The sequence below is a fragment of the Hypanus sabinus genome, chromosome 1, assembly GCF_030144855.1.
Source record: "Hypanus sabinus isolate sHypSab1 chromosome 1, sHypSab1.hap1, whole genome shotgun sequence".
In the NCBI taxonomy this organism is placed as follows: Eukaryota; Metazoa; Chordata; class Chondrichthyes; order Myliobatiformes; family Dasyatidae; genus Hypanus; species Hypanus sabinus.
The window spans coordinates 174,744,011-174,758,017 of record NC_082706.1 but is presented as its reverse complement, the minus strand read 5'-3'; the positions used below and the strand labels follow the sequence as shown (position 1 = coordinate 174,758,017).

The window sequence follows — 14,007 nt, the reverse complement described above, 5'->3', positions numbered from 1 at the left end:
ATGTTGGAGTCGATTATTCAGGGTACTTGGGGGCACATGATAAAATAGGCCAAAGTCAGCATGGTTTCCTTGAGGGAAATCTTGCCTGACAAAGCTGTTGGAATTCACTGAAGAAATAACAAGCAGAATAGACAAAGGAGAATCGGTCGATGTTGTGTACTTGGATTTTCAGAAGGCCTTTGACAAAGTGCCACACATGAGCTGCTTAACAAGCTATGAGTCCATGGTATTACAGGAAAGATTCTAGCAAGGATAGCAGTGGCTAATTGGCAGAAGCAAGGAGTGAGAATAAAGGAAGCCTTCTCTGGTTTGCTACCGGTGTTTAGTGGGGACTAATCCTTTTTATATGTCAATGATTTGGATGATGAAACCTATCATATCTTAGCTGGCTTTAGGACAGATAGAAGTTCAAAGTAAATTTATTATGAAAGTATGTATGTGTCACCATATACAACCCTGAGATTTGTTTTCTTTCTTGCGGGCATACTCAGTAAGTCCAAGAACTATTATGGTATCAATGAAAGTCTGCACCCAGCAGGACAGACAAGCAACCAATATGCAAAAGACAAACTGTGCAAATACAAAACAAATAATAAATAAATAAATAAATAGATCAATAAATAAGCAATAAATATTGAGAACATGAAGTGAAGAGCTCTTGAAAGTGGGTCGATTGATTGTGAGAATGTTTTAGTGTTGGGGCAAGAAGTTGAGTCAAGTTATCCCCATAGGTTCAAGAGCCTTATCACCGAGAGGTAATAACTGTTCTTGAAACTGGTGGTGTGAGTCCTGAGTCCCCTGTACCTCCTTCCTGATGGCAGTGGGGGTCCCTGACGATGGATGCTGCTTTCCTGTGACAGAGCTTCATGTAGATGTTTTCAATGGTGCAAGGGCTTTACATATGATGGACCGAGCTGTCTCCACTATTTTTGTAGGAATTTCTGCTCCAGGGCATTGGTGTTTCCATAGCAACCAAGTCAATGTATTCTCCACCACATAACTATAAAAGTTTGTCAAAGTTTTAGATGTCATACTGAATCTTCACAAACTCCAAAGGAAGTAAAGGAACTGTTGCGCTTTTTCTGTAATTGTGCTTATATGCTGGGCCCAGGAGAGCACATGATAACACCGAGGAATTTAAATTTGCCTACCCTCTCCACCTCTGATTGCCCCAATAAGGACTGGCTCATGGGCCTCTGGTTCCCTCTTCCTGAAGTCAATAATCTGTTCCTTGGTTTTTCTGACATTGAGAGAGAGACTGTTGTTGTGGCACCACTCAACCAAATTTTCAAGCTCTTTCCTTTCTGCTGATTCATCTCCACCTTTGATTCAGCCAAGGACAGTGGTGTCATCAGTGAACTGTGTGCTTAATCAGGGGGCTAAGCATAACATATCAATGCTTGGGCATTAGCGCTGGCAGTTCACCCAGAGGCCAAATTAAAAACAAGGACATTTGCAGTCCTTTCCTCTGAAGATAATACAAATTGGGAAAAGCTGCTAAAGTGAGTGACTGTCATCTAATGCATGAATAAATATGATATTCTGGATTTCATGTACACTTTGACAATGAAAAGATTACCTTGCTCAGTGGTATGTTCTTTTACCCACTTTTTTCAACTTTCACACAGTGACACCCACTGGTGGCGTCACATTTATTTACATTAGTTATCTGATGATACGGCATTGATTTTGCAACATGATGCCTTTCAGAAACAGTTTCTGAAAACAATCGGTACAGCATTGAGCACTTCTTCTGAACCTCGCATTTGCAATCTAAGAGAGCTCAAGTGACAGTTTCCTTATTCCATCTCAATAACACGTCTATATGTGGCCTTTGGTGGAATGAAGATAATGAACAGAGAAACAATATAACTTGAAGTTCACTTAGATTAAACTTTCAGTAATTGATAACATCTCAAAATTACAAGAAAGGCAAACATATTTTCAAATTTAGAGATACAGCGCTGAACAAGCCTTCCCTGCCCCTCGAGCTGCTCTGCCCAGAAACCTACTGATTTAACTTTAGCCTAATCACGGAACAATTTACAATGACCAACTAACCTACTAACCGGTACATATTTGGACTGTGGGAAGAAACTGGTGCACCTGGAAGAATACTAAATTTCTTTTCCTGTATAGTGAGAAAGAATCTGGACACATTTTAATAATATGAATACTGACCCCGAGTCATTGTGTAAAGATATTGTCTAACTACCAAAAACAGGCTTAAGACAAGGAAACATTACTGATCACATGCAGCATGAGCTGGGGTGTCTATTGATGTTCTGACGCAGTCTTGGTTGTTTTTTTATGTTTGTAGGGATGGTTTGCGGGACAGCATGACGATTATGGGGTCAGGCTGGGGTTTTGGGACAGGGATGAGTGAGAGGTAGAGGTCGAAGAGTCAGGTGAAGTGAAGAGTCAGGGGCAAGAGTTGGTGCTTAGAGTCCAGGTTGGAGCAGAGGTTGGTTCAGCATGCGCTGAGGAGACTGGCAATCCTCAAGTCAATGAGTGCCAGGTCACTGGTCCCTATGGGCAGAAATTATGAGGGCAGGTAGACCGCACCCCCCCCCCCCCCACCACCACCCTCAGGTCACCAGGGTCGGTGGTCCGTGCGTCTGAAGATCAAGGCCCAAACCTCAAACCTGTGATCGGTGAATTCTGTAGTCAATAAGTCAGCAAAGTCTACAGGGGAAATCCGAAGGTTGAAGTTGAGCACTCAGCATGTCAGAGGTCGAAGATCAAAGTCAGCATGTCTGCAGGTAAAGGCTTGAAGTTTAGAGGCCTGGTATCTGTGAGTCTGAGAGACTGGGGCCAGAAACTGGAGGGCCAGAAACTGGAGGCCCAGAAGTGACCTATCCTCAGTTGGAAGCCTGTCTGAATATGTGTGGGTGGAAGAGTGGGAAAGGAGGGTTCTTTGTTGTTGTTGTCTTGTTTTCTTTTGTTGTGGTTGCTGCTGCTACTTGTGTTGTTATATTGAACACTGTGGGTGTTAGAATGAATGCTCCACTTGCAGGCTGTCCCAGGCACATCTTGGGTGTGTCGGTTGTTAACACAAACACACACTTCACTGTATTTTTGAATGTACATTTGATAAGTAAACCTGAATAAATTTTTAATCAGACAGAAAAAGACAACTTGGCAAAACATTGAATGCATATATATGAAAATAACTTATTTGAATTGAATTGACTTTATTTCTTACATCCTTCACATACACGAGGAGTAAAAATGTTTATGTTACGTCTTCGTCTAAATGTGCAATCATTGTTATTTATAATAAATAGAACAGTCAAAGTAACAGAAATACAGTCAAATCAGCGTGAGTTAATCAGTCTGATGGCCTGGTGGAAGAAGCTGTCTGGGAGCCTGTTGGTCCCGGCTTTTATGCTGCGGTACTGTTTCCTGGATGGTAGCAGCTGGAATACATTGTGGTTGGGGGTGACTTGGGTCTCCAACGATCCTTGGGCCCTTTTCTCACACCTGTCTTTGTAAATGTTCTGAATCATGGGAAGTTCACAACTATAGATGTGCTGGGCTGTCTGCACCACTCTCTGCAGAATCTTGTGCTTCAGGGAAGTACATTTCCCATACCAGGCAGTGATGTAGCCAATCAAGATACTCTCAATTGTGCCCCTGTAGAAAGTTATTAGGATCTGGAGGCCCATACCAAACTTCCTCAACCGTCTCAGATGAAAGAGGTGCTGTTGTGCCTTTTTCACCACACAGCTGGTGTGTACAGACCACATGAGGTCCTCAGTGATATACAATTGCATAACAATTGTTTCATAAATATTTCAAAATATAGGGGTTCCTAAAATATTTTTAATTATATTTCAAATTTGAATTGAAACAAATGCACATGGTTCAGTCTTTATTTAGAATAATGCTCAAAACATGGTTAAAAAATGAACCTGGTTTGCTGTCTACGGGAATATATAAAGGAGCGGCTGTCAAAACAGCTTGATCATATCTGGATGCCTGGGATGCTGATATGGTGGGGTCTGACAGCTGTAGGTGATGCAAAGAGGAGCTTGCTTAGAGATCTGCTGCATGCAATCTTCTGAGCCATTGTTTTTGGTATTGCAGGGTTCCACATTCCCCAGTGTCAACATGTCCTAGTGCCCCTTCTATATGAAGGGACTTTGCAGGATGCTTGGAAGAGAAAATAGAGAATCTTCTACTTAAGTATAATTGATTGGCTGAAGTTTGTTGATATTCAGTCATGGTATCCAAGTGAGAGTACTGTCATTGTCTGGTGTCTTTTGATATGAGGACTGTCACTACATGTTTCGGGGAAGCAGATTCATGGGTTTGGTAAGTGAGACAGAAGGTACCGATTACAAATAAGCGCATTAACCATTTATTTTCAGAGAAAGGGTGAAATATTTGACCAAATATCTAAGCCACCATAAGTTACATGAACAACGATACCAAACATTCAGCAACACTTCAGGCTCAATAGGTACCTCATTAGGTCTCCCCAAGTTACACAACTACAAGGCTAAACAATCAACAAACAGATACGTAGCTAAGAGTGCAAGTGGGCCCTCCTGTATCGGTTTTTCAACATTGGTGATGACCTCAGGGTGAAGGTAAGTGCTTGGAGACAAAAGAAAGCCCCTCAGGTGCCTGAAACTGGACAGCAGTATCATTGCACACAAGGTTACCAATGGCTCTATTGGTAAGAGATGGAATTAAATCTTTAGAAAGGGATGACACAGGGTCAGAGAATAGCGAATCTTTCTGGGTGGAGTTAAGAAACTGCAAGGCTGAGAAAACATTATGGGAATCATATCAACACACACAAAATGCTGGTGGAATGCAGCAGGCCAGGCAGCATCTATAGGAAGAAGCACTGTTGATGTTTCGGGCTGAGACCCTTCGTCGGTCTCGGACTGAAACGTTGACAGTGCTTCTTCCTATAGATGCTGCCTGGCCTGCTGCGTTCCACCAGCATTTTGTGTGTGTTGCTTGAATTTCCAGCTTCTGCAGATTTCCTCATGTATGGGAATCATACATAGACTTTCAAATAGTAGCCAAGATATGGAGTTGGTTGAGCTTGCAAAGGGAGCTGGAAAGGGCATGTAATAGGGTAATGTCAGAATTGTAAGGGAGGGGGCAGACTTCAATATGCAAGGGAATTGGGGCAATCAGGTTGGTGTCAGATTGCAAGAGAGGGAATTAATTGAATGCCTACGAGATGGCTTTTTAAAGCAGCTAGTGCTCAAGCCTACTCGGGGAAAGGCTATCTTAGATTGGGTATTGCGTATGACCCAGATCTTATTAGGGAGATTAAGGTAAAGGAACCCTTAAGAGGCAGTGATTATATATCATTGAATTCATACTGCAATTTGAGGGGGAGAAGCATAAGTCACATGTATCAGAATCGCAATGGAATAAAAGGAATCACAGAGGGATGAGAAAGGAGCTTTCCCAGGTGGTTTGAAGGAGGATATTGGTGGGGATGATGGCAGGGCAGAGGTGGCTGAAGTTTCTGGGAACAATTCATAAGGTACAGGATAGATCTGCCTCACAGAAGAAGTTGTTCTCAAGTGGCCGGGGTAGGCAACCATGGTTGACAAGGGAAGTTAAGGACTGCATAAAAGCCAATGAAAGGGCATATAAGGTAGCAAAAGTGAATAGGAAGTTGGATGATTGGAAGCTTTTAAGATCCAACAAAAGGCAACTAGAAAAGCATAAAAAGGGAAAAAGATGAAATATGAGGGCCAACTAGCCGATAATATAAAGCAGGATACTAAAAGTTTTTCTCAGTTATATAGAGAATAAAAGGGAGGTGAGAGTTGATATTGGATCACTGGAAAATGATGCTGGTGAGGTAGTAATGGGGGACAAAGAAATGGCAGATGAACTTAGTGAGTACTTTGCTTCAGTCTTTACTGTGGAAGACATTAACTGTATGTCAGAGGTTCATGAGTGTCAGGGAGCAGGCGTGAGTGCCATTGCTATTACAAAGGAAAAAGTGCTAGGCAGACTCTAAGGTCTTAAGGTGGATAAGTCACCTGGACCAGATGGACTACATCCCAGAGTCCTGCGAAAGGTTGCTGAAGACATAACAGATTCATTGATTATGATCTTTCAAAAAAAACACTCGATTCTGGCATGGTCCCAGAGGACTGGAAGATTGAAAATGTCACTCCACTCTTTTAAGAGGGAGGGAGACAAAAGAGAGGAAACTGTAGGCCAGTTAGCCCAACCTTACTGGTTGGGTAAGTGTTGGAGTCCATTATTAAGGACGAGGCTTCAGGATACTTGGAGGCTAATGATAAAATAAGTCAAAGTCAGCATGGTTTCTGTAAAGGAAAATCCTGCCTGACAAATCTGTTGGAATTCTTTGTGGAGTAACAAGCAGGGTGGACAAAGGAGAGGCAGTGGTTATCATTTACTTAGATTTCCAGAAGGCATTTGATAAGGTGCCTCACATGCGGGCTGCTTAACAAGATAAAATCCTATGGTGTTACAGGAAATATATTGACATGGATAGTGGGATGACTGACAGGAGGCAGCAAGTGGGAATAAAAGGGGCCTTTTCTGGTTGGCTGCCAGTGACTAGTGGAGTTCCTCAGGCATCAGTGTTGGAAACACTACGTTTCACATGGTTTGTCAATGATCTGGATAATGGAATTGATGGCTTTGTGTTAAAATTTGCGGATGATATGAAGAGACCTGGTGGGGTAGGTAGTGCAGAGGAAGCAATGCAATTGCAGCAGGACAACATCAGTGGTGCAAAGAGACTTAGAAGCCCTTGTGCAAGACTCCCAGAAAGTTAAATTACAGGTCGAGTTTGCGGTAAAGAAGGTGAATGTAATGTTAGCATTTATTAAAAGGGCAATAGAATATAAAAACAAGGAGATAATGCTGAAGCTTTATAAGATACTAGTCAGGCCATACTTGGAATATTGTCAACAGATTTGGGCCCCATATGTCAGAACGGACACAGTCATTAGAGAAAGTCCAGAGGAGTTTCACAAGGATGATTCTGGGAATGAAAGGGTTAACATGTGAGGAGCATTTGGCAGCTCTGGGCCTGTACTCACTGGGATTTAGAAGAATGTGTGGGGATCTCATTGAAACCTACCAAATGTAGAAAGGACTAGATAGGGTGGATGTTCTTTCTGGTGGGGATATCCAGAACTAGAGGGAACAGCCTCAAAATTGAAGTGTGACCTTTTAGAGCAGAAGTATGGAGGTTTTTTTTTGACAAAGAGTGGTGAATCTGTGGAATGTTCTGCCACAGACAATGGTGGAGGCCAAGTTCGTGGCTATATTTAAAGCAGAAGTTGATATATTCTCAATTGGTTGGGCATCAAGGGATATGGTGAGAGGGCTTGTTTATGGTTTGAGTGAGAGCCGGGTTGAAATGGCAGCATGATCTTGGGCTGAATGGCCTAATCCTGCTCCTGTGTCTTCTGGTCTTATGGGAAGAAGCTGCTGCATCCTTTGAGTGGGCCATTCGATGACCAGGAAGGCAGAAGCAGAAGCACATAAACTTACCCTTCACATTACACTGCAGTGTTTGATTCAAAACATCGTCTGCCATCACCTTGAAGTGCAGTTATCAATTTCACCAAATTTGCATAGGCAGCATTTTACTTAACCAGGCGCTGGTGACTGTTGGATTATGTCATTGTCTGAGTGAGAAATGGTCAGGTAATCTGTGCTGTGACAAATAGCATTGAATGCTGGACTGTCCTCTATTTAATCCATTCAGTAATCTCCACAATTTAACCTTTAAAAATAATGGTAACAAAATTAGGATACTGAGGTCCAACAAGGATATGAATTACTAACAGTAGGTACCTCAGCACACTGGCAAAGTATCCACATTTCTGTCTGTCTCTGTAAAATCCTGCAGATCCACTGGCTGGGTCAGCAATCCCATGACAGAGTCTTCTCCCTTTAAGGCATAAATCAACTTCAGCAGAGTCCAGTGAGCTTCTCACTCCTGAAACAGGTATGCCACTCTGAGCTCAGCAATGGCAAGAGGTGATCAGTAGCACAAATGAAATCATTCAAAGATGTTCTTAATCTCATTAAAACATGGAAAACAGGTTATTTGGCCCAATTCATCTATGCCAACCAAGATGTGAGCCTAAGCTAGACCCATTTGCCCACATTTGTTGCATATCCCGTTAAGTCCTTCCTATCCATATACCTATTCACATTTCTTAAATACTGTTATTTTTATCTGCCTCTTGTGCAGGATCTTGGAGATGTATGCTGAAGTCCATATAGGCAATGACCACTTTCCCCCCTCATCAGTCCTCTTGATTCCCTCTTCAAAAAGCTCTGAGTTGAGCCATACAATTTACCATGCCCAAAGTTGTGCGGATTATCTCTAATCATTCCTTGTCTGTTCAAACCCTGGTAGGTCCTGTTCCTCAGAATCCTGCCAGTAACACTGATGTCAAAATCGCCAGCCTATAGTTCTCTGGCTTTTCTTTGCTGCTCTTCTTAAATAATGTTACAACATTTCCAAAGTTATAGTTCTTCAGAACTTCACCTGTGGCTAATGATGGAAATATTTCTGCAAGGGCTTCAATAATTCCACTCCAATGGAAGCCCCCACTAAGATCCCATTGGAGTGAAAGCCTCCCCTAGACTTCACTGTCTATCTCATTATGGCATTGCACCTTATTGTCTGCCTGCACCGCACTTTCTCCGTACTTTATTCTGCATTCTGTTTTCATTTGGCTTAAAAGTGCAATATTTAGCGCAATCGCTTTACAGCGCCCTCGTTCTCTGATCGACTCCCATCACTGTCTGCGACGAGTTGATGTACTCTCCGGCTTCTTCACACATACTTAAGAGGTATGGTTAAGGTTAGTGAGTTGTGGGCATGCTACGTTGGCGTGATGACACTTGTTGTTTGTCCCCAGTACATCACAACACGATGACGCAAATTATGCCTTTTACTTAGCAAACACGAGGAAATCTGCAGATGCTGGAAATTCAAACAACAACACACACAAAATGCTGGTAGAACACAGCAGGCCAGGCAGCATCTATAGGGAGAAGTGCTGTCGACGTTTCCGGCCGAGACCCTTCATCAGGACCTTTGACTTTATGTTTTGATGTACACTTGACAAATTAAACTAACTTTTTTATAGTTCTGCTACCTCAATGAACTCGTGTAATGAACTGTATGCATGGAGTGTAAAATATATTTGCTATACCTCGGTATATATAACAATAATAAACCAATTTACGTTTTCCACTAGCTCCCACAAAGTCTGAGCACGCACGTAGTCAGACCCCGAGGATTTATCTACCTTTGTGTTTTTTTTATGATGCAAGTGACTGAGGTGGGAATCCCTTGCCAACAATCATCCAAAATCCACCCGAGAAGACAGAGTGAACCGGAATCAGAATCGAAGTCTAACATCACTGGCATATTCGGTGAAATCGGTCTGATGTGTGGAGGCAGAAGCAGCCCCGCCTGCAAAGAGAACGGAGCTCATCAACCCCCGAGCGCCGCCGTCACGGGGTGGGCGACCCCGCTCAGAGCGACTGAGGTGATCCGAGATGCGAACAGCAGGTGACCGACACCGGGCGGACGGGCGGACGGGCGGACGGACGGACAGCCCGCCGAAGCTCTCGCGAGCCTTCGCCGCTTCCATGTTGCCACGTTCGCTCGGCGCGCGCTGCGCCTCACTCTACCTTGATAGCACAGTAGTCCCGCCCCCCCGTGGGGGGGGGAGTGGGCCGGGCATAAAAGGCTACCATCCAATCACCGCCGAGAGTCCTATCGCTGATTGGACCGTTTTGACGTCAATTAACGAGATCGTTGCCGGGATTAGGTTGCAGCCGTGCTCCAACCTTCGAAGGGTGTTGGAAGTTTGGTTAATGTTGAGACGAGGAAGCGGGTGAAGGGTGGTTATTTTCCATTGATTTCTTCTTTTGTTTTGCACGCGTTTTAAATTTCAATCGAGCAAGCCATGGTGTCGAAGAATAAAGCCAGCAACAGCAGATCGAGCTCTGCGGGATCGAAGAAAGGTGAGAGGGCCGGGGGAGAGCGCTTGCAGTCTGGAGCCGATGCTGATGGCTAACTCCTGATAAGGAGCAGGATGCCATGGGACAGGCGGGCACGGAGGGAATGGGCACAAAACTGGCCCGCCTTCCCATAGCGTTATTACGTGGGGAGCGTTTGCACGTTTTCTAACGCACCTTCTCTATTTACCTGTGCGCTGTAGGTTGGTGCACTGTGTGTTGTACTATTGCTTGCTTTTCATACAGGATTTGCCTGAACCTCAGTCAGATCGATCTTTGGTCTTTCCTCGAGGCGAAAGGCACCTTTTTCCTGTAAAGGTTTAATGTCTGGTATTGGTTGAAAACATACTGCAATTTCTACCTAACTGCATTGGTTTCATATTTTGGTAGGACTTGCTGTTTTGGGGTGGGTGGGTCCATTGTGCATCCGTTCTTTAAGATTATTTAATAGTTTGTTTGAAGTTTCTTGTTTTATGTGCTGCTGTGGGGTTGAAGTTGTGTTCAATTTTCGCCAGTCTTTGAATTACGTGGTTTGAATCATGTACTGAGCATTGGGGTGATTATTTGCTATTTTAAGCAGCATTCATTAGTTCCTTCATACTTGTGAGATATAAAGAGGCAATTTGCTGCCACTTCCCTGCAGAGGGAACACCATCAATTCCATTCCGCCTTATTTTTCTGTAATCCTGTGATTTATTCTTTCTCACAAGTCTTGAAGCAAGGTTTTGTTCCAGGATACCCTTTTGCAAGCTATCCTGAGAAACCACTGTGATGCAGGGTGAAGGAATTTAAAGCTGTGGTGGGGTACATCTAAAACAGGGGTTTCTAACCATTTTATGCCCTGGAGTCTTACCATTAACTCAGGAGACTGTGGACCTCAGGTTGGGACCCCTGCTCTGAAAGAATATTACCTAAATCTTGCAGTGCTGATTTGGGAGGCCTGCATATAATTAAAATACCGTTAACAAAAAGTACTTGCATAAAATCTTGGAGCACAATTTCCTTGAGTATTGCCCCCTGCAGTCTGCTTTGCCTTCTCTCTTTAATATTCTGCCAGTGTCTTTACCTCCCTTTGTCAGCATACTTTCACCAGATGCTTCAGAGTTAAATTCTTCTGCCCTGCTTCCATCCTCTGTTACTCACAGTAAGAGTTCTTTCCTGACCTGTTCTCTTCTTCTGCAATCCACTAAACTCAAAAACTGAATTTGCCTGCCGCTCCAGCCTTATTTAGGAGAATGGAAATCAGTTCCAACTGAAGCCTTTGTCACTTGAACACAAGAACTTTGAGTGAGAGTAGGCTGTCTGTTCTTCAGTCTGCTTCACCATTCAACATGATTGATATTCCACTTCAGTGCTATACCCTCTGTTATCCCCTTTGTGTTCTTAACTATTCAGGAATCTTATCAATGTTAATTTTGACTAGACTCAGTGATTGAGGCTCACAACCATCGAGCAGAGAATTCACCAATTACTGCTTGGAAAAGTAGTCCTAAAGTGGCCTATCATTTAATCAGTATTGGGCTCATGGTTCTATATGTTTCAGTCAGGGAAGATTATCTACCTGCATCTACACTTTGGAGCCTTTTGTAAGATCCAGTGAGATCACTTGACATTCTTCTAAATTCCAGTGGTTACAGGCCTAATCTATCTCTTGGAGCAAACTTGTCATCCCCAGAACTAGCCCAGGGAATCTGCCACTGTGGCAATTACGTTTTCTTTTGATTAAGAATGTCAAAAGTTTGTTATGTTGTTCTGGTGAGTTTTCACAAATTGCAATAGTTGCAATAATGGAAGTTTAATGATTCCTTTTTATTGCTAGCAACCCCCCCCCCCCCCCCCATGTAAACCTGACAATTTAGATTTTGCACAAAATGTTCTAAATTCTAGTTGTAGCATTTACAGCGGATGCATCATCCTGCATCCTTCATCAGAAATGCAGGATGACATTTCTGCAAATATAATCCTGCTCAATAATTGATTTTTTTTTCCTGTTCATTTTCCTTGCACTAGAAGTGGTTTTGGTGTTCTTTTTAAGCAAGAAGGTAGTTAGAAATGAGCTAAATGTTGAAGTTAAGGTGATACTTTTATATCTATCTGAACTTGTCAATTCTTTTACTGTACAGAAAAAATGATCTAACATTTTGTGCAGATAATTTTGTGTCGAGATTTGGGAATTAAAACTAGAATACTTTATTGTGTGCTAGGAGTCTCATATTGGGAGTAGGGAGTTCTCGTGCAGGATTCTCAGATTAACTTGCAAGTTGATTTGATGTTAAGGAAGGCAAAAATGATGTTAGCAGTCATTTTGAGAGGACTAGAATATAAAAGCAAGATGTAAAGACTCTGCATTACAGTCGGCCCTCCGAATCTGTGGGGGTTTGGTTCCGGGACCTCCCCCCGCCCCATGGATACCAGATGCTCAAGTCCTGTGTATAAAATGGCATAGTATTTGCACATAACCCACACACATCCTCCCGTATACTTTAAATAATCTCTAGATTACTTATAAAACCTAATACAATGTAAATGCTATGTAGATAGTTGTTATACTGTGTTGTTTAAGGAATAATGACAAGACAAAAAGTTTGTACATGCTCAAACTGCAAGTGCTGGAGAGAGAACTTATGGGTTTTTTTTCCAATCCTGATCCGCGGTTGGTTGAATCCGCTGATGCGTAACCCGTGGATATGGAGGGCCGACTGTATAAGGCATTAGTCAGACTGTACTTGGAGTATTGTGAGCAGTTTCGTGCCCCTTAACGAAGAAAGGATGTGCTGGTGTTGTAGAGGGCCCAGAGGAGGTTCACAAGAAGGATCCCAGGAATGAGAGTGTTAACATACAAGGGACGTTTGATGGCTTCAGGCCTGTACTTGCTAGAGTTTGGAAGAATAAGAAGGGATCTTATTGAAACATTGAAAGATTTGGAGAGGATGTTTCCTGTTGTGGGGGAGCCTAGGACCAGACGGCACAACCTCAGAATACAAGGATACCCATTTCGAACATATATGAGGAAGAATTTCTTTGGCTAGGTGGTAATGAATCTGTGGAATTTGTTGCCATAGGGTAACATAATTGGGTATGTTTTAAGTGGGGGTTGACAGATTCTTGATTAATAAGGGCCCCAAAAGTGACAGGGAGGGATAATAAATGAGCCACAGTGGAATGGCGGAGAAGTCTAGATGAGCTGGATGACTATTTGCTTCTATGTCTTATGCTCTTATCTAGTGCATGATCAGCTCATGAATAAGATTACAGTGATTCAAATTTGTGGTAGTAATCTAGCAGCAATCTGATTTAAAGGATAGTTACTATCTTGCATTTGAAAACAAATCTATTTCACTATTATTCAGCTGGTTTCTTACTGTTATAGAATAAATTGGAGGTCTGTATTTTCCATCAGAATAGTAACATTGGAAAGTATTTCTATTTATGCAAATTTCATTTTAAATTTAGAATGGTGCATCATTTTATTAGCTTGGATTTTTCAGAATGAAGTTAGAGGTCTGAAGGAATCTGTTGGCATGTATCCACTTTAATACTGTAGCAGCAAATTAAGGGTGTAAAACTGCTGAATTTAAGACTTTCCCTTCACTCTCTGACCCATCAAGAATCTACCAACCTTGGCCTTCAATATTTTTAAAGACTTGGCCTCCAATATTTTTAAAGACTTGGCCTCCACTGCTGTCTGTGCCAAAGAATTCCACAGATTCATTACCCACTGGCTAAAGAAATTTTCCCCTTATCTCTGTTCTAAAAGGACACTTCTCTATTCTGAGGCTCTGGTCTTGGGCTCTCCCACCATAGGAAACATCCTCTTCACACCCACTCTGTCAAGGCCTTTCACCGTTTGATAGGTCTCAATGAGGTCACCCTTCATTCTTCTAAATTCTAGTGAATACAGTTCCAGAGCCATCAGATGCTCCTCATACGATGAGCCATTCAATCCTGAAATCATTTTTGTGAACCTCTTCAGTTTCACACATCCTTTCTAAGAAA

General features: G+C 42.6%; 1 protein-coding gene across 5 annotated transcripts in view; it reads left to right on the top strand.

Annotated features, from left to right (window-relative positions):
- Positions 1–9,791: 9,791 nt before the first annotated feature.
- The window catches only part of unm_hu7910 (un-named hu7910), a 192,980-nt gene continuing 188,764 nt past the window's right edge, over positions 9,792–14,007 (top strand). For all 5 annotated transcript variants that reach the window (XM_059981769.1, XM_059981779.1, XM_059981753.1 and 2 more), the window contains exon 1: positions 9,792–10,017. In XM_059981769.1, the coding sequence (XP_059837752.1) occupies positions 9,960–10,017 (58 nt within the window). In that variant the 5' untranslated portion in view covers positions 9,792–9,959. The remainder of the gene's footprint in view (positions 10,018–14,007) is intronic.